Raw genomic sequence first — 20,779 nt, forward strand, 5'->3', positions numbered from 1 at the left:
ATAAAACATCCTCAACAAAAATAGCAGTAGCAAAAAGACCAATAAAACAACGGAAATTCCTGGAACAGACCACTCTGTTTGGGAGTAGTAAAGCATATTTTCCCCCCAAATACACACATACACATACCATCCATCCATCCCTCCACCCCTCCATCCCACCATCCCTCCATCCATCCATCATCTCTCCTTCCCTCCCTCCATCCATCCATTGTCCTTCTATCATCCACCACCCATCCCTCCATCCCCATCCTTCCATCTCTCCCTCCATCCCTCCAACTATCCACCCATCTCTTTATCTATCTGTCTCTCCGTCTCTCTCTCCACTCTTGTCCATTCATCCATCCATCCATCCATCCATTCACCCTCCCTCCACCGACCTCATGAGCCCCAATACAGTGACCATCCTAAGGATGGATTTAGAAGGGCTTCATGTTCCTTTGCTATTTCATCAGTCCATGGTGAGGAGATCACCCCGACTCTGTAAGCTGTGGGCATCTCATTTGTAGGAAAGCATAAGCAAGCCGAGGGCACCCACCTTGTGAACTTTAAATAGCACCTCACAGAGGTTATAGACGTTCTCTGCCCGCAACCAGTCCGCTGTGCTCACCTGCAAGAAACACACAATGGGTGCATGAAAAGCCCTGAGGTGGAGGTGAACATTCACAATGTGATAGATTCAGTGCATCTCCAACTGCAGTGAACCCTCAGCCACCTCCAGTCCCCAGGCAAGCTCAGCTGAAGAGTCTGGTGGACTCCTACACGGGAGGGTGTGACCCAGCCTGCTGGGCTGTGGTGTGGCCACACTGGATGCATTATGGAGACAACTACTGGCCAGGTAGTGACTTACCTAGGACACACCATTGGGTGTCATTTTGGGAATTTATTTTAAATTCTTTTTACATTAATTGAAGGTCCAATATTAAATTAAACATAGAGAATTTAAGATGAGTTTGCAAGTGAAAGTAGATGAGTCTCTAAATTTACCAGGGTGTGATAGTACTGTGTTTACAGCCCTTTGCTCACTAGCACTTCTTACTGCTCGATTCTGTTTCGGAAGGGAATACAAATTTCACTAATTAATTGATGTCACTGAACCTGATTTTGATTGGGCTGACCTACTGCAGCTCACAGCTATCTTAGCAATAATGATAAAATAATTCAAGTTTTGAGTGATGCTTTATCAGTTACAATGAGTATTCATAAATATTATCTCTAAATTAAAATAATTACAATAGAAAAATCTAAAATATTCCACAGTGTAGCAAATGTGAATTTTTTTGCTGGGGCCTCTGTCCTTAGTCTTCCAAGGAGCAAAAATAATCATAAGTTCCCTGTATTGTGACTTGGAGGCACCAGAACCACTACGTAGTTAATCAGTTGGTGAATTCCTAATGATTATTTACTCAAAGAAGATGCTGGAGACTTGGCTGGCCTTTCAGCGTCATCACAGTCAGAATGGCCCTGCTGTAGGTGTCAGAAAGCTACACCAATGTGCTGCATTCAACATGTAATTGCTCTAGAGTCAACTCATTGCCACTGTGATTTAAACAATAAAACACAAGGGAAAAGCACAGCTTAAAGCAAAAACAGCAGTTAGGGTACTAACAGGCAGACCCTCCCCAAGGCCAAAGGGCTCAGGAACCTTCAATAACCCACCAGCTGAGCTCAAAGTCAGGGTCACAGATCCCCCCAAACCACACCTCTCCTGTCTCCAACTCCTGAGAGTCCCAGGGGCTGCATCTTACGGCCCCTCCTAATGGAAGAGCTCAGGAGCTACTCATGTTATTGGAAAATAAATACACTGTGTGCACCATTTTAACGTCCCCATTATAGCAATGTCACTTGTCTAAAAACTACAAAGAATCTAAATCTAAAGAATCTAAAAAATACCAATGGCTAAACACATCACCCAGAGACATCCTTCCCGAAGAGCTGACTTGTTGCTGCAGACATTATACATATTCATAACTTTATGTCTTTTCAAAATGTAGTGGTATCAGCATTTTCCCATGCTGTCGTTTCTTTCAGAAATAAAATTCTCGCAACTGCTTAGAATTTCAGTGTGTGGATTTATCATTTTCACCAGCATCACCTTTGGGATGGACATTTTAGATGGCTCTGAGGTATTAGCCACTGTAACAGAGCCATGACTGATATGTTCAGAGGACCTTATATCCCAATATTCTATTCCATTGAATGCCTTCTTCCTCACTAGTTTGTTATACATGTGTGACCTCTCGAGTCATATTCTAAGTTAAAGATGGCAGGAGGCTGTGCTTTTTCTAGTTTGCAAGATTCAACCTGTCTCCTCCCACATTCTGCTGGGTCCACAGAACATTTATCAAGCTCCTGCTTTCTGGGCATCTATAGTGGCCAAACACTGGCTTCTGTGTTCACCACTGGTGTTACCATTCCTGCCCAGGTCGCCTCCCTCTCCTGCGGGATGACTTGACCCTTCTCTACCCCAGCTCCAGAGCTGGACTCTTCTCCAGCCCAGGGTTGCACATAAATCAGATCGCACATCTCATGGTCACATCTGCGGTGATGGACTCTGTGTCCTAGGAGAGATGCAGGTGAAATGGCTTCGAAGATGCTCAGAGTTCTGTGGATCCAGAGCAAACACTGCGCCTGGGCCCTGCGGGAAGCTACCTGGGGCTATAAGGACTTTAGTTACTGTTGTTCCTGATGCTGTATTAGTGCTGCTTCCTCGCTGCAACAAAGTATCACCCAGATGAAGATAACTGAGTGTGGTAGCACAGGCCTGTAATTCCAGCACTGGGGAGGCATAGGCAGTAGGGTCTCCTGAGTTCCAGACAAGCTTGAGTCTTTTCCTGACAGCCCAGGAGGGCAAGTGCCCCCACCCCAGGTGCCAGGCCAACACTACAGGTTGGCCCAGCCCATGGTGCAGCCACAGAACTGAAAGTCTAGCGAGGCTCTTCCTCAGCAGGGCCCTCCTGCTGTGTGAGCCTCAGTCTGAAATGGCCATGGTCACCTACTTAGCTCAGCCTAATGCAGACTGCTACACCCCAGCTCATGATCCCAACTTTAATTTCTGAGGAAACTGACTATTGCTGTATTAAGGACTCAGAATCCCCTAGAACATGGAGAGAGGTTGGGTCTCAGGTGACCCCAGAACTACTGTCTGAAGATCTGCTTTGGAACAGTGCCCCCTGGACAGTAGGCTGTGCACAAGCGGAACTGTGAGAAAATAATCTGACAACACAAAGGGCCTCAGGTCTTTGAAAAAAACAGGGAGAAAGACAAGGAGAGAGGAAGCGCAGACAGGAATAAGAAAATCATATTTGCAAAGCAGATGCATATTTAATCGCTATTCCTCTTAGGAGAGAGCTCCTTAGTTCGCCAATTACATCCATCCAATGGCTGTGTGTGATATGCACATTATAAGGACCTAAGGGAGGGATTGATTTCTGAAAATCTACAAGTATTCCAAAACAGCTCATTTAAAATTTTGCCCTTATCAATGAAACGAAAACTTGCAATATATTATTGTCCTATGGAGGTCACACTCACTGGTGTGACTCATTTGCTTCCATGGCTAGAATTCGTATCGAGGCTTATGGGATTTGCTTCCCAAGCTACCAAGTTTTGTTGTTTGATCACTGCCCTTGTGGCCAGACTCACAAAACAGGCAGTTCCTTTACATGATAAGCTGCCAGGCAGTTATCCATAATACATGTGGTCAGTTTTTGGAGAATGGGGTGATTGAGAATTGGAAAATAAAATTACAGGCAATAGCTTTCAGCCTTGTATATACATTATGGATTCCACTAAAGCAGGCTTCTTTATTTTAATGAAACTTGGAAGTCAGAAAGAAAAAGATATTTTCAAACTTCCATTATTTGGTTACTCAGTTAGCAATGTCTAAAAAGAAGGGTTCTGTTCTGTTCCGTTCTGTTTATTTTTGGATTCTTCAACCACACGACTGATGTGCTGAGGCGCGGGGCTTTGTGAAGCCCACCTACAAGCCAGCTGATCATCTCAGTCAGGGAAACTCTGCAACATCTAACAGATGCTGGAACTGGAAGAGAGGAACGGATTCCTGCACGAGTTTGGAGAGGAAACAGGTGGTTACTTCATAAATAGAACCTTTCCAGCCACGTAGGAGTGGAGATACACAGGAGGAACAGCCCCCAGCTAACTGCTGCATCTCCCAGCAGTAAGGTCAGCATCAGCCCTGTCCCGGATGTGCGAGTCCTTACCGGAGGAGAGCTGAAGATGTAGACGGACGAGCCTTTCAGTGCCAGAAACTTGGATCCCAGGGCCTGGGAGGAGTCAGCTCCCTGCAGCCTCTCGTTTACCCACCCCATGTGCACCACCTGCAGAGAGAAACCTTGGAAGATTAAAAATTGGGCCTTAATGAGAGGTACAAGGGGCACACATCACACACAGTAAACAAGCAGGTCTCTACCACTCCGGCACGCTGGGAACTAGAAAGTGGGAAAGCCAGATCCACGTCCAAGTTCCCAAATCATGGAGACCCAACAGAAAAGCACAAAGTAAAAGGATATTTAATTCTGGTTAAATATCCAGTGTTCTCTACTGGGCCAGGCTCTAGATAGGGCTATAGATGGGCTCAGCTGTGGGTTACATGTACTTTCTAAAAACACACTACTGGGTTAGATTGTACTCGGGGTTAGCATTTCAGAGTCTGCTATGGGAATGTAAAACCAGCTAATTATATTTTTGAGATCTATAGGAAACACACAAGTTCGCATAGTGTACAAAAATGACTGAGTTTTCTTTTACAGTTTAACTTCCTAACAACTGTGAAAATAATACAGAAATATTAGATTCTTACACCTGGCATTGAATAGTTTTAATCGCACAATATGAAATATAAAAGTTCTAAAAATCAGAGTCTGATACAAACACGTCAGGAACGCAACAGGAGAATTCAGTGCCTAAAATGAGACACATACTTTTTTTAGTAAGTTGTATGAGGAGTTTAATTTTAATTTTCTCATTTCCTCATTTTGATATTTGAAAAGGCAATTCCTTAACACAGCCTTATGCATGGAACATTTAAAACAACACAGTTTTCCCAACTTATTAAATGACGCTGTCCTCATGCAACATATCAAATGGGACCCGGATGTGGGACCCGGATGTGGGACCCGGATGTCCTGAGGGTCTGTGGTCCTCATGTCCGAGCACAGAGTGCTGGGCAACAGGGGGAGTTCATGAACAATATTACAGCCCCAGGTACATCCCCATGCCCGCCTCCAGGCCTGATTCACCCTGAGTGTTTCTTCTCATGCCTGAGGTAGGCCTGGCAGGTGAAAATTAAAAAGTCAGATTTCGAAAAACAGTATTTCCAATGATGCCAGAGGGAGAACTGAGGACAGTGCTCTGAAGGGAATTGACAGACACAGCCCAGCAGTCAACATTGCCATAGCTTTGCATGTTGGACACAGATAACTAAATGTAATGTTTTAATTTTGCTAATCAGCCCATCCTAGAGCTTTATAAATAACCCAGGTGTTTCACTGGCTCTTGAACGTGTACATTTCCTATGGGGTTTACCTCATGTCCAAGGAAGACTGCAGGGTGAAGTCAATATGAAACAGTGGCAGTGTTATAAGAACACAGCAATTACTGTGGGGACCATAGCTCGGTGCTAGAGCATTAGGTTAGCCCAGGCAAGACCTTGGGTTCATTCCCCAGAACTGAGCAAAACAAAGTACAGTTTTATTTCATATGTGACCCTGGACACAGCCTCACGTGTCCTTTTTTGTCCCCCATGGGAACAGAATGACCTATTTCACTAGACAATTGTGAGAACTCGATATTGTTCCAGTGTCACCAGGAAGGGAACAAGGAATCGACTGTTCAGACAGCATCAATACTTTGCAAAAACCACAAACTACCACTTGCTCCTGCACGTCTTCTCGATTTGAAGCCAAATTCACAGATAATTTACAGATATCACATTGACGTTTCCCTTCTTGTTGGTTGGGTCAATCCAGGTGGGCTGCAGAGATATATTTTTGTTAGTCAGTGGTCACACCAGCAGCAACACTGCTGTGAATCAGAAGACATGCTCAACTTCCATTGATAAAAAAACTGCATGTTTCTAGATAATTTCATGGATGCTTGATGTTTCCAAAATTAACACAAATTCAGTATGTGATGACTTAGTCCCAACTCACCACTGCAAGGTGGTAATGATCAGCATGGTTTATTTGATAGGATTGCTTTTTAGCACTGTCAGCTGAGACATCGAGCAGCTAGGCCAGTGCAACTAAAGACCCTCAGGAAAGAGGACTTCAGAGCTGCTGCAGAAAGTGGCAAGGACAATGGGATGAGTGTGTTTGAAGTGAGGGGGATGATTTTGAGGGGGAGTGCATGACAATGTGTCCTTAAATATACTTTCTTAAAAGTTTAAGCATTCACCATATTTTCTGATCACATCACATATTCCTTTTGTATTATCTTTCTGTTTTCTTTTGTTTGGATTTGGCATTGTTGGTAGTTGTCAAATGCTTTTTACCTTTTTTCCATTTTTGTTCAAAGGATTGTTTCTTTACTACATGCTAAAATCAATTTGTTGTTCAGAGTGAGAAAGAAAGCCTTTCCGAAGGGCCCTATATGATGCTGTCTGAACAGTGGATTCCTTGTCCCCTTCCTGGTGACACTGGAACAATATCGAATTCTCACAATTGTCTAGTGAAATAGGTCATTCTGTTCCCATGGAGGACAAAAAAGGGCCCTGTATCATAGGGTCCTAAAACATACACAAAGTGCACACATTTTGGAGAAAATGTGACATCACCCTCTCAGGATAGCCTGTCCAGATGTGGCCGGGCTGGTTCCTTATCCACCCTTAGCCGTGAAGCTAAGTCTGCCACTTAATTCCTGACATACTGACTCAAACTCTTGAGAAATTCCAAGTGGCCTAGCAGTTTTAAGTAGAAGAAAAACTCAGCTTGCCTGGTATTCCTTTTTTATTGTACAGCTAAAGAAACTAAAGCTCAGAAGTTAATTTGCTCAAATTATACCTCCAGAGAGGAGTTTGATTGTGATTAAATGTGGGGTTTACATGAGTAAGGCAGCCAGGACTGTTGTCTCATAAACAGTGTTCGATGTATTGTAGAATTTCTCCAAGGTGAAGTGAAGGAGGCCTGCCAGCAATTATTCACTTAGCATCTGGTTCCTGGCAGCTGTGCTTCTCAGATGGTCTTCAGCCTGCCTGAGCTGTTATTTTATTCTTCTTCCCTGCATTTGATTTAGTGATAACGGGAAGGTGAACCCCAAAGTGCAGCAAGACAGGCTTGATCACAGACTGTGGAGACCCAGAAGTGTTCAACCTGGATCATAGTCAAGCCCCACCAACACTGAGGCTTCCAACAGAATGGACTTCCTGTTCGCAGGGCCTTCTCTGTCACCCGCTGTCAATTACCATGAATGGTCAGCTCCTGTGGTCACTGCAGTCCCTGGCTGGTAGCAGAGGACAATCCCTATCAAACACTGCCAAGGGACTGGAACCGTGGAGACACCTTGAGCCTGGCCCTCTCATGGGGGCCAGCTTGCCAAACACGGGGTTCTCATGTGATGTTCTGCTCATTTTCATAATGCGGACAGGAATCCAGCTTCAAACAGAAAATGACTGACGGAGACTACAGCATAGAGTTGGCCTGCTGTCCCACCAGCTAGAAGTAAACCAAGAGGCAAACTCCAATGTGTGAACTGCAGAGAGGGGTGCACATAGCAGAAAAGATTATGGAGACTTTTATTGCAAAACCACAAGGGACAGCAGGAAAATATTATTTTGCATGAATTTGAAGACATTTATGGAATTATTACATAGTTAACCCCTCACTCGGCTACATAAAACACAGACAGTTGCTAAACTTAGAAGGACATTGAAAGAAATGTTATATTTAGAAGAACTTTCAGGGGCTGGGGATTTAGCTCAGCGGCAAAAGCGCCTGCCTGGCAAGCGCAAGGTCGTGAGTTTGGTTCCTGGTACCGGAGAAAAACCAAAAAAAAAAAAAAAAAGAACTTTCCTTAGTGTCCCATTCTAACTTAAAATGCTAACTAGAAGTATTTAACTAAAATACAGGACTGAATTCCTGTCATTCTCAGTAAACGTGACTGGCAAAGACTTGTTCTCTCAAATGTCCTCTGTCTTGAACCCAGATATTATTTCTGAGCACTGTTCAAAGAGTATTTGTATCTCCATTTAAAGAAAACTGAACACATTGTTCCCAGTTTTCTTGACTGGACACTGTAATGACAGTTTCCTAACCTACACAGGATAAAACTGGAAAATCGATGAACTATAACTAAAAAATAGCAGGCCTTTCCATTACAGCTGAAACTATGGCTTTATTAAACAAGAAACACAGTAAGACAGTGGCTTAAAATTTTATTTGCCCAACACTCGAACAACCTGATTATAACAGAGTAGTGCTAAATCCTAATAGAGTTGGTCAATAAGCAGTCTTCAAATTAGAAAATCAGGTGCAGTAATGTGGCAATGATGTGATAGAATTGGTTGCCATCCCTACTAATCTAGACTCAGGAGAAACAGAGGACCCAAGTGGACAACCTTCTTGAGTTTGGGGGTGGCCGGATACTTCCCACCTGCCTCAACACCTGCTTGGTCTAAGGCCTCCTAAGAGTGAGGCATCCTCTTAAGTAAAGGTGCCATGTGAGAAAATGTTCCATGTGAGTTTGATCCCCAGTACCGCAAAAAACAACAACAACAAAAAATTAAGGGTGGTCCTCTCACGATAGAGGAAACATATACAGGCACAAGTCCATCAGATATCCCTCAGCCCATACAGTCCTGATTCCTTATAAAATATAACTGCCAACCAGTAAAGCATTTATCCACAGTAAGCAAACACCATCAGAATTCTTCTTCTATGTTATTTCCATACAGATGGATAGTTTCAAAGGTAACACTGGGGCAGGGACCACCAAATTCAGCCTGAGAGGTGACAATGTTCTTCTACCAAAACTTCCAGTTCAAATTTCAGAAAAAGGAAGAAGAGGCTGCTTGCACAGACTTGTTATAATATCCAGCTGAAAAGCCAAGTCCTACCTGGTTGCCAGGAGAGCAGCATTTATTTGCCATCTTCATCTGCAGAGAAAAGGCAGCAAGGAATGAGCACCACAAGGATGTTAAAGCCAGGAGCTTCCTATCTGCCTAACCTTAGGCAGCTGAAATGTAAGCCTCCCACAGCCTGAACTTAGAGACCCTTTTCTATTGTGATGTGTCTCTTGGGCTGCAAACCAAACGGAGCTAACTACAAATATTAAGGGCTGGGGATATAGCTCGGTGGTGTAAGCACCTGCCTGGCAAGTGCAAGGTCGTGAGTTCAAGGTCGTGTGTTTGATCCCCAGTACCACAAAAAACAACAACAAAAAAAAAAAAAAATTAAGGGTGGTCCTCTCACGATAGAGGAAATAATCTTAGCACAGCCCTGTTATTCTTTCTCAGACATCAGCCTTCTATGTCAGTGTTGCTACAGGACAAGAAGTGCTCAAATTTTAACACCTAAAGTGGGCAAGACAGTTTCTGCTCTACATAATATTAGGCTCTACATAATATTAGGCAGTTACAATGATCACAGTTCACATTAGTTCGCCCCCAAAACTCTGACAGGTCAATGTTATTCTGAGAAAAAAAAAATTTTAATTTTTAAAAATTTTTTTGGTTTTCTGAGATAGGGTCTTGCAATGTATTCCAGGCTGGCCTTGAACTCCCGATGCAGCCCTAGCTGGCTTCAAACTCGCTGTGATCATCCTGTCTCCACCCCCCTTGAGTGCTGAGATTATATGCCTGGACCACCACACGGGGGTTATTTCACAACATTTTACCAATGAGGAAATGGAAGTCCAAATATCACGCCCGTATTTCTGCTCTCCTAATCTGCTCTGCTGCCTGGGAGCAATCCATGAAAATCTCCCGAACAGAAGGATCTTTGTCTTCAGAAGCATTTCTGCAAATATGAACCTCTTCCACCCACCCATCTTTGGAATTCAAAGTGTCTGAATTTGCAGACTAAGACCTTAAGAAGATGCCTTCTTGAATAGCGGTAGAAAGGATGGCACTAAGGCTTTGGAATGGAAATCTCACACACTGCTGCTTCCCCCAAGATTTCTAAAGTGTTTAGCTCATCTCTGTTCAGCAGCAGGCTGAGTTGGGGCCATGGGGAAGGACCAGGCAGTGGGGCTACAGTCTGACACTGCCTCTGTCCCAAGCTGCTGGGATTCTTGAGCTACCAGACTGCTGGGAGCGAGTCGGGGGACAGGCCAGCAGGGGAGGAGTGCAAAGCCAGGGCCAAAGCAAGGGTGGAGGTGAGAACAAGGGCTCCAGCAGAGACTGCGGGGCCCAGGACCAGCCTGCTGCACCCCAGGGAACTGAACCCTGGATGTGTGCTCCTCTCACACCCTAGCTCTTGTTAGTCCTTTCTTTTAAAAAAAAAAAGAAAGAAAGAAAATAATAGTATTGATTTTGGACACCAACTTATTACTCAAGAGCACAAAACGTTTTTAATTTTTCCTGTCCAAGATGCCTGCAGTAAAAATTTAAGATGCTATATTTTTAGTGAGCTATGCCTTTTTATAAATTTTAATAATATTTTCAATCTCAATTAGGTTTCCCCAAATAAAAATTTCACATTGTACCAATATATTTGGATAAAAAATATACATATATAATTACCCTCATACAAATATTGCTGTGTCTGTACACATGTGTTGAGAGAGAGAGAGAGAGAAAGACAGAGAAAGGAGGGAGATCTGGGAGGCACCCAGGGTCAGCCTGCACTGCTGTATTTGGAGACACTTGGACTTCGACTTTAACTTTTGTGGTCAGAGATGAGATCTGTTGAACTCCTGTGCTTGCTTCTCTTTGCAGCCCTCACTGGGATCAATTGCCATGAACAAACTATCCTGACTATCCACACAGAGGCACACCGCGAGGTGGGGGGCGCGTGCTCACACTCTGCAGCATGAGGTGGCTGATGTTGGCGGAGATCGCATGGAGCCAGTCGCCGCAGTCCTGGGCTGTGGAGAACTGGAGGACTCCGGAGCGCGCCCCATCCAGCGCCAGCACCTCGAAAGCATGGGACCTATAAGAAGAGTGGGGAAAGGCTGCTTCAGGGACCACAGGCAGCAAGGGTTTTGTTGTGGCAGGGAAAGCCTCCCCCATCCCGGCCAGGTCCTGATCTACCATTCCCTGGGGAAACACCGCCACCAACTGCAGTCGCTAACAAAGAGGTTGGGCTTGCTGAAATGCAGGTGGAAACCTGGGATTTCTTTGCTAATAAACGCTGTTCTAATTGAATAGACACCAGAAAAGCAGTTCCTACAGGAAACAGCCTGGCTCTTACTAAAATTCTGGAGTTGCTCTTTTATGGGGTGCTGCATCGTGATTCTTTTGAAGGCCCCTTGCCATGGGCTATCGCCAGCTTTTGCTGCTGAGGATGATGTGGCGCCTCACCTTGGCACTGACGGACCTGGGGCTCCCCATCACCTCTCCTGAAGATCTCCCTGGTCCTGCCATCCATAGCTGGGAGCAGCAGCAACTGATTTAGTCTCCAGCTCAGGAGCTAGTCTTCCTTCCCTTGCAGTCTTTTTAAAGATGTCAAAAGAGCTCAAGACACCATATTACAGGGACACGTGCACGCCCATGTTTGTAGCAGCACAGTCCCTAATAGCTAAATCCTGGAAGCAGCCTGTATGCCCATCAGCAGACAGATGGATAATGAAAACGTGGGATCTACACACAAAGGAATACTACTTGTCTATAAAGGATAAATTTGAGGCATTTGTAGGAAAATGGATGCACCTGGAAAATATAATGTTAAGTGAAATAAATGGGACACATGAGCTTAAATACCATGCAGTTCCGCTCATTTGAAGGAGGCTAAGTACAAATAAAGAGCAAAATAAATGATTGAAAAAAACCAAGACATAGATCTTTTGCAAACTAGAAGTGGTCCAGGAGACCAAGGTCAAGGGGACGTGCAAGGGGCAGGGAAAGTAAAAAGATTTAAGATGTGTCGTGTACACACACCAAACACCCACAGTGAATGTAAACATTATATGTCCAAACCACGAGCTAAAACAACTAATAATAACAATAAGAATGAAAACAGGGGGAGGTGACTTAGAAATGGAGGGAAGGGGGTTGAAAAGGAATCAAGCGGTGCTATCCACACACATCTGCTCCCCACGATGATGTAACCTTCGTGTCTGGACGTCAGCAGAGGTTAGCTGCTGTTTACGGTCAAGGAGCAAAGGCAAAGGGGCTCTGCCAAGAGCACTGGCACCAAACCCTCCCCAAATCTGCAGAGGACACCTGCAAACGCAGGCGGAGCCAGAGCCGCTAACTTCTATTCGCCTAGATAGCTCAGCACAAAAACTGAACTACAAGACGGGCAAATATTCAGAGACTCCAACCTCGGCCTGTGGGGAGAAGGCCTACGACAGTCACCAGACGTCAGATTGAACAGGAAGATGTCCATGTGCCCATTCCGACTGTCACATGGGCCTGCTGAGATTGTGTGGAAACAGAGGATGCAGGGCCTTCGGGGACACTGAGGAGACTGTGTATGCCAGGACTTGTGCCGCAGTGGGTGTAGGTGGACAGGGTGTATGTTGGACTCTGTATCTTCTGAAAAAAGGCCACTGATGGTCCCATGCTGGGGGGTGTCGTCTAGCTCATCCAGATCCCATGTGTCGCCCTAAGTATGACATCCCTCTGCCTTCAAAAGTACGCGCGCGCGCGCGCACACACACACACACACACACACACACCCCTCAAGTTCAATTTCTGCTCAGTAAACAAATGTGGCTTTTCTGGGGCTTTTTCTTGGTACTATTTCATGAGTATGAGAAATGATTTTGTGTCTTTTCTTAGAACAAATGCACAATCAAGGATATTGGCTCTAACAAGCACACACATATAGCTTTTCTTGTGATGATACAATTGTGTTCTATAAAAAAATCCACACTTATTAAAAATGCACAGCTAAGGGGAGGATTAACACAAGCGCACATAAGCATCTCTCCTGTCCTATTTTGGGAAGATAGTAGCCTGCACATCTCCTCTGTCCAGAAAATCCAGCTACTGTGGTTGTTAAAGGTGTTGCAAGCATGTTACATTTGTAACATTTTAACCCAAGCTTGCCTTGCAAGCATGTCACATTCTCCACTCATCTCAAGAGATCACTTTACAGAACAAATGATATGACTTTTAACAAATTTGAGATACTATAAATCCAAAAGAGAGAGATACATTGTTTATACAAATGAAACATTCTAAAAGATCAAGTGGTTAAATCCAGGGGGACTTCTAAGACTCACAGTTTAGTTTTTATAACTATTTTTTGGGTGGGTTTTTGTTTGTTTGTTTGTTTTTGGAGACAGGGTTTCGCTATATAGTTCAGGCCACCTCTGAACTCACTATGTAGCCCAGGCTGGCCTCAAGCTTGCTACAATCCTCCTGCCTCAGCCTCCAAGCACTGGGATTACTGGCGTGCGCCACCACGCCCAGCTTTACAACTATTTTGAATAACAGAATTTGCAGCTTTATCCTATAGTTACGCAAAACAAATGCAACCAAACCCCGTATCATGTCTACATTATCTTTGTCTCCAGGGTCACTGACCTCAAAGGAGCTGGCTTCTGAATTCTTCCCTGGTGCACTCTCTAGTGGATGCTGTACTTCTGGGTTCCTAGGACCCCAAAGTCTTCACCTGTATCAAGGAATGCTCTTAACTCCTTCCTGTCCCTCCCAGCACTGGTGGGAAGCTGCTCCTTGGCCTGTCTGTGCTGCCATCTGGGGCCGGGTAGGGCTATCAAGGTCACTGCATCTCTACCCACTGAGTGCAGGTGGGAAGCTGACACAGGCTAAAGCTGACCCTCCCCGGGACACAATGGGTGGCCACCCCCCCCCAGCAACATACGACTCTGCAGTTCTCAGACACTGATTCACCTTCACATTAAGACACCGATCCTGGTGGTAAAGCCTCAATCCCTTTGGTTTCCTCCAGGTGAAAGCTTATAGAACTGTTTGCAGCCACCTGTGTCTAATGGGTAGACACAGCGGTAACATCTGGCATCGGTGGGGAAGGGTGCTGTTCCAATCCGTTTTCCAGCTATCTTTCTTCCTTGCATCGTAACTATTTTAAATCTGTCCCTTTATCATTTATTCACTGTGAGTCTTCTTTCCACTGTAGCACGCTGAACTAAGTGGTGGTCAGGAAGCGGTTCCTGAGTAAACTTCCACCCCCGGGTGTCTGTTGTACTTCAAACACCAAGGACACCTGCTATCACTGGGCTTGGTGTGCCCTGAACTGGGCATAGTCCAGGAGTGCGTGCAGCTGGAACACACCATGGATCTACCTGCTTTAGGGCCAGAGATTTCCTCTGGTCATTTGTGCCTTCCCACCTCATTTGGGTATTTGGCAGGGCAGAGCATTTGCAATAGTTTCTTAGTCCATATGGTGCTTAAATTCTGCCCCCGGAAGAGCCTTTTTTCAATGTTTTCTGGCTACAATGTTACTGATGTTACAGAGGATGAATGGAAGGAGAATCCCCAAAGAGTTCAAACACAAGCTACCAAACTTCATGCCTCCTTCCTCCCCTGATTTCTGCCTCCTGACTGTACATTTTAAAACAGGTCAACAATGTGTAAAGAATGTACACACCCTTTTAACAGAAATATCTGCACTCCCGGGGGCATCAGAGCCTCCACACTCTAGGACGCACTGGCTGTACCCAGTCCCGTGCACACGTGCACGCACATGTGTGTGTGCGCAAGCGCGAGTGTGCACAGCTGCAGTACCACATGTGTCTTGATTGCACGCGGAGCAGCATTCTTTTCTTCAGTCCACAGGAAAGCCCTGACCTTCTGTCTCTAGGGTCCTGAGGATGAAATCCGTGCCAGCTGCCAGCTGCCAGTGAGGTTGTGGGGTTCCCTGACAAACCCAAGAGGGATGCAGAATGCCAGCCTCAGAGAGGGGCCCTCCAGGGACACCAAGGAACAAGACAGAAAGAGCGGCAGACACTGTCAGACTACAAAGTGATCTGCGTCTGCGCATGCCCAGTGGCAACTGCAGACGCCATGGCCTCACGGAGAGCAGACTGGACTTCCACTTCTCTCTTCCCACCCCCAGTCTCCATCTCCAGGATAAACACTGTGCAGGACAATGACCACAGGTCCCTAATGCCCCCACTGTCCGGTCCCTCCTTCTCCTGGGATGCACAGTGCCCAGGAAGCTGCCCACCTGCTCAGGGGCTCTGCTAGCACTATGCACAAAGAGGCCCTGACATCTGCAGATACACTAAGAGGAGGATCTTTTTTGAAATGGCATTAATGTTTAAACACGATGCTATCTTTTGCAAAACAAATCAGAGCATTTAGCAGGGTAATTTTGACTCGTAGTATCACTTTGTAAAATGTGCTGATCTGCAATATGTCTGCATTGTCGTGACTGTGACAAAGCCCATCTGGCCCTCTGTAGACGTTTTCTTCTATAAGAAGGTGAGTTCCACCAAAACAATATGGAATTTCATTGTAAGTGATAAAATTTAATTGCACTGCTGTTTTCAAAACCATGACAAGTGTGGGATTTAAATGAGCCTAAAACGATGGTTTTGCTCCTTTACTCTCCCTTGCCTTCCTCTTTCCCTCCCTCCCTGTTGCAGAAAAAGACAAAACCAATGACTACGCAACCTCTCCCAGGCCAGTGTAAGATGAGAGGTGTGAAAAGGGTTGGTCTGAGTGGGAAAATAAAAACAGGTGCCTTGTGTGACAGGATTGAGTCAGGCAGAGCAATTAGGTGTGCCATGCGCTCTTGCACCCTTTAGCTGCTGTTCTTTGAGGGTTAATCACTCAAATCTGAATTTTTACTTCTTGTCTGGACTGAGTTACTGAAACCCTGCCTCTGGCTCAGGGACCCTCACAGCTGCTTCGCCATCTCAGAAGCACAGATACAAGGCCAGGTTGCCCGTCACAGGATGAGCAGGCAGAGCTGGAGGAGAATCCCACCCTCTGAGCCCAGGCTGTCCTTGCTCCCACCTCCCAGTCCCAGGATCTTTCTCAGGCATCTTCTAAGCATCCTCATTGCTATGGAGGATGGAGGATACTCTGTAGGCCCACAATTGCTCGTGCTCTTAAGGATGCCCCTCTTCCTTTATCTTATAAAACACACACACACTGGTTGCAGGAGACCCTGCTTCAATCCAGAGCCTAGAGGCCTGCGCGGAGCTTTCCAGGGGAATGTGGAGTCTCCGAAAAGACCAGATTCTGGTGGAGGGCTTGAGTGTGGATGGATTCACCCAAGGGGAGACCTGGCCGATCTCTGTGGTCTGCAGGATTCAAGGCATCCTCTGTGATTCCCCACCACATGGACCCACTCTCTGTATGAGGTGGTTCTGGGGAGGATTTGGTCACTGTGATTAGGGCAATGACTGAGATTGTCTGACCTTATCTCAAGAGCCTGTTACATCTGGATGTAGAGGTCAGATTGAAAGAGCCAGAGATTCAAAGCTCTCCCAGGAGGTGGAGAGGACCGGGGACATCTAAGGTAGGCGACACGGGTGGGCTGTGGTTGTGAGTCCCATACATGGAGGACCTGAACTCTACCACCCAGATGACCCTTTGGGATGGGACCAGCCCAGCTGGCAGCATGACCTCAGCCTCCTAAGACCTTGAGCAGGACACTGGCCTGGCCAGGTGACTTTTGATCCCACACTGAGAGACAGAGCCCCTTGTCTTAGTAGCCACTACTTTGCACGAATGTGCTTCACAACAGAAAACAAATAAACTTTTAACCCAGACTCTAGCCTTCCGCACAACCTCTGCCTCTTCCTCAATGGTCTGGGTTTGTATCACACAGTTCCCATTTTACCTGAGGATCACAGGAAGCCAAGCTCCACCCAGCCATGGGCAGAGGCGATGGCAGCATTTGGAGGCAATGGGGAACAAAACCAGCTGCCCTTGCCCGAGGAGGCTTTGGCCCTTAAATCAGTACCTCAAGTGAGCTGTTTCTAACTGTGCATCCAGTCTTTCAAAACTAAGCCTTCAGCTAACAAAGGAACCTCAGCCATCACTGGTCCAGTTACTTAAAAAAAGAAAGACCCAGATGGCATCAGCAAGACAGCAGGATCAGAGGCCCTTGCTTGTAACCCAACAAGAGCAATAGTTCTGCAGCCACCAGCATGCAGAGGTACCCTGGTGCCCTGGGGTCAGGTAGGAGAGGATGAAAGCCCATGAGCCCAATACCCAGGGGTAGCGCTCCTGCCCTGCCCACCAAGAGAGACTGGGTGGGATCCCCGCTCCAGACCAGGAAGCAGTCTCGTTCCCTAACGGGCAGCCACAGCCCTGACTGGCCTCCCGCCTGCTGCTGATCCTCCACCAGGGCTGACAGGCCCAGGCTTTACCCCGGCCATTAACCCCAGCCTGACTGCAGTCCCTGCTCCCTGATCCTCGACTTCTCCCCTACCATCGCTCTGCCAGACAGAGGGCACCTGAACATCAGGCCAAACCTCAAAGCTGCCAAGGGACCATGGGGCACTGGCGAACGTACACAGCCTCACCAGCCCCCCTTCCCACGATGGTCACACACCTGAGGCTTCCCGTGCCGGCTTTGTACCTGGAGATCCGAGCCATGGACAGAGGAATGGACAGGGTGTCCAACCAGCGCTTCTCGTACTTTGGTTCATCTGCTGTGGGTGAGGACGGCAAAGATGGCGCCTGTTCAAAATAAATGGGAGAGGGGGGTCACGGAGCTGTCAGAAGCACCGGGCACAGGCAGGAGTGGGAGTGAGGCTCCTGAAACATCTGCACCCTCAGGTTTAGAGAAAACGCAGGGTGATGCGAATGAAAACATGTGAGACGGCTCCCCCAGGACCCAGAGGCAAATGAGTGCCTGAAATCAAAAGATTTCCTCCACTGTTTAACCTGCACAAAAGGGAGAAGGGAAGAGGAGCAGAAGCGACACAGACACAGCATTTGAAGGGGGATGGTGCACCATGGGGACCTGGAAGGGAGTCCGCTATCCATCAAGCAGGCGCAGCACTATGTGGAAGTCAGGGGGACAGGATGGCGCCCTCCTCAGGGGCACTGGGGTGAAGGAAGACATCTGGGAAATTGCCCGAGCCCCTGGAACAGGGAACTCTCAGACAGGACAGCCACCTGCTCCTCAGACAGCCCCAGGAGTGGGATTCAAGGCGAGAGGACCTTCCGCAGTGCCTCCTATAGAGGAGGTCGAGCTACCTGGCTCACCAGGAACAACAGATGTAGACTCCCTGGCCCTCATGCAAGGATCCCACACACAGACATGACTCCCCAGGCCCTGGGCATGGACACCCCAAATAGTTGTAAGGCTAAGACCACAGATCTTTCCACTTAACCTTTGGGTTTTGAAATCATCAAGATCATGGCCCTCGGTATAAGACAGAGCCTCTGGAAAGGCAGCTTAGGGGGCACCTTTGTTAACCAAGGGGGTGAAAGTTCACACATAGACGTCCTTACACTGAAGTATGAAATAATGGTGCCATTTACCATAGAATGGATACACCTGAGAATATGATAAGCCTTTAGATGCTGAGCTTGTGTGGTACAAAGCCACCTAAGCTCACTCCGCCGGACATGCAGGCAGGAGGGTGTTGGGTCAGAGCAGAGATGTACAGGGCAAGACACTCAGGGGTTAGAAGGAGCCTCAGTTGAGGGCCTGGTAAGTTCAGAACCTCTGCAGGGCAGGGACAGCTTCCCTTTCCAGGAGCCACTTGCCTAGAAGGACGTGTCGGCTGAGGCCACTTCAGATCAATGTCCTACATTGTGATGAGAGGCAGGAGCTCCCCAGTATTCAAATGAACTCACCCTCAGGGTCTGCCCGGGCACCTCTACACCAGGCACCTGGCCTACAGAGCCTGATTCCGATGCAGAAATGTTGGGATCCCTCCTGCACCCATGGCTGGAACCTCTGGGTAAGAATGGAAGGTGGCTCATGCAATGGAGGGACATACGTAATCTGTGAGCTGGGACAGGCTCTGGGGATTTGGGAGATGTCTCATTCCCGGGGAGCTGGGCTGGCCCCCACGGTCTCTGAGCAGAGCTGTGGACATGGTCTGTGAGGCTCCTTGATGTAGACCCCAACAGAGCGCTTATTTCACTGGAGAGTCACACTGGGGCAAAGACACTGACCTTGGAGACCATCGTGCAGACAGAGCAGGGCCAGGCGGGCTCCCCCATGACAGCCTTCGTGAATGGGCTTCAGGGACACCAAGCTCACACCCTCACGGGGCCCACGTTGTGGAAGCAGACAGAAGCATCTGCACCCGCCTCCCCTCCACATTCCCAAGTGAGATAGAGCCCTGTGTGACGGACAAGATGGCCAGAACCAGGTGTAAGCCCAAAAGGCACAGGCACCGAGTGTCCTGCCAAGTGCTAACTGTGACAGCAAAATTGAATTTGCCACCTCGACTTCTATCAGAAAGCGTCACACACCCCAGAAGACCCCACAGGACCCCTGCCCTATATTTTCAAATGGCTCCTGAGCTTTAATAAGTATCATTTAGAAAGTAGAAAATGGCTTTTATTGTTGAAAACAAGGATGTGCTGAAAAGAATGATAACTGTTAGAAATGTGCTTCTTAAAAGAAAACAAGTCATACAGCATCCATGGACTAAAATCTTTTAGAATCTTTCCCACCCTAAGAGTCCAGCAAGAACTGCCATCAGGGGGCACAGGGAGGATTCCCAAGGGTAAAGTGTTGGGTTCACCTGTGGCACCCTAAACATCGCCACCCAGTCAGGAAGTCAGGCCCTGGTCCCGGAGCCTAGAGATGCTCCCTTGCTGGGATAGAAGCCTTGGTAGAGTGACTGCATTCAGGCTCTTGAGATAAGAGCTTGTCCCAGAATGTGTGGATGCTACCTAATTGTCAGTACCTCTGTTTTTATAAGAGGGGGCAGGAAAGTTGCAGAGAAAAGAGGGGGCAGTTCATGAGGATGGAGGCAGAGATGAGAGAGACGCAGCCATGGTCAGGGGACATCTGCAGCCCCCAGATTCCAGGGAGGCAGGAAAGACTCTGTCCTACTCCCTTGGAGGGAGTGACCCTGCCCTCACCTTCATCCCAAATGATGGGAGGCCATTTCTGTTGATTTAACCCCTCAGGTTTATGGTGATTTAGTACAGTAACCACAGGAAACTAATTGCCAACCATGAGCTCTGTGTTCCTCAAGCATAGGCTTTGGATCTTAGCACTGGCTGAAAGGGAGCTCTTTACAGGCAGGAGTTCCTCTGAGCAAAACCAGGCTCCCGGAGGAGTGGCACAGCGGGGCCACTGGTGTGCGCTTGTCTGTTAATGCTGAGTTATGGCGTGTTCCTGGGCATGAGAGCGCTGAGACCTGCTCATTTCAGCAGCTTCGCTCCTCCTTACCCCCGTGAGCTCAGAAGCCTGTGTCATCCACCACACACCAATGCTCCCAAGCATTCTTGGGGGTTCCACTGGCTTGGAGCGTTACTAAGATAAGCAAAGGGAAGTCACACAACACCACCCTGCTGGCACAGCACAAAGATGTGCAGTGATGTAGCTATCATTCCAGCCGCTTTGTAAGACCCTCTCTCATCCTTATGCACTTCGGTCCTCTTTGCATCCGTATTCCAGGAATTTATTCAGAAAGCCTGTCACCAAACTGGCACACATGGAGGCCGGACACTGAGGCCAGGGCTGCTCCCACCCCCTGTTCCCCTGAAGACCGCAGCAAAGACAGAGGTGTGGCTGCTTGTCCC

The 20,779-nt window shown here is 47.2% G+C and overlaps 1 protein-coding gene across 5 annotated transcripts in view; it reads right to left on the minus strand.

Annotated features, from left to right (window-relative positions):
* Sntg2 (syntrophin, gamma 2) overlaps positions 1-20,779 on the minus strand; it is a 105,338-nt gene that overhangs the window by 22,601 nt on the left and 61,958 nt on the right. For all 5 annotated transcript variants that reach the window (XM_013504331.1, XM_005404340.1, XM_013504330.1 and 2 more), the window contains 5 exons: positions 17,613-17,740; positions 10,976-11,105; positions 9,071-9,109; positions 4,221-4,337; positions 536-607 (listed from right to left, as the gene is read on the minus strand). In XM_013504331.1, coding sequence (XP_013359785.1) covers positions 536-607; positions 4,221-4,337; positions 9,071-9,109; positions 10,976-11,105; positions 17,613-17,740 — 486 coding nt within the window. The remainder of the gene's footprint in view (positions 1-535; positions 608-4,220; positions 4,338-9,070; positions 9,110-10,975; positions 11,106-17,612; positions 17,741-20,779) is intronic.

The sequence above is a fragment of the Chinchilla lanigera genome, unplaced genomic scaffold (genome assembly GCF_000276665.1).
Source record: "Chinchilla lanigera isolate Chin_1 unplaced genomic scaffold, ChiLan1.0 scaffold00086, whole genome shotgun sequence".
In the NCBI taxonomy this organism is placed as follows: domain Eukaryota; kingdom Metazoa; phylum Chordata; class Mammalia; order Rodentia; family Chinchillidae; genus Chinchilla; species Chinchilla lanigera.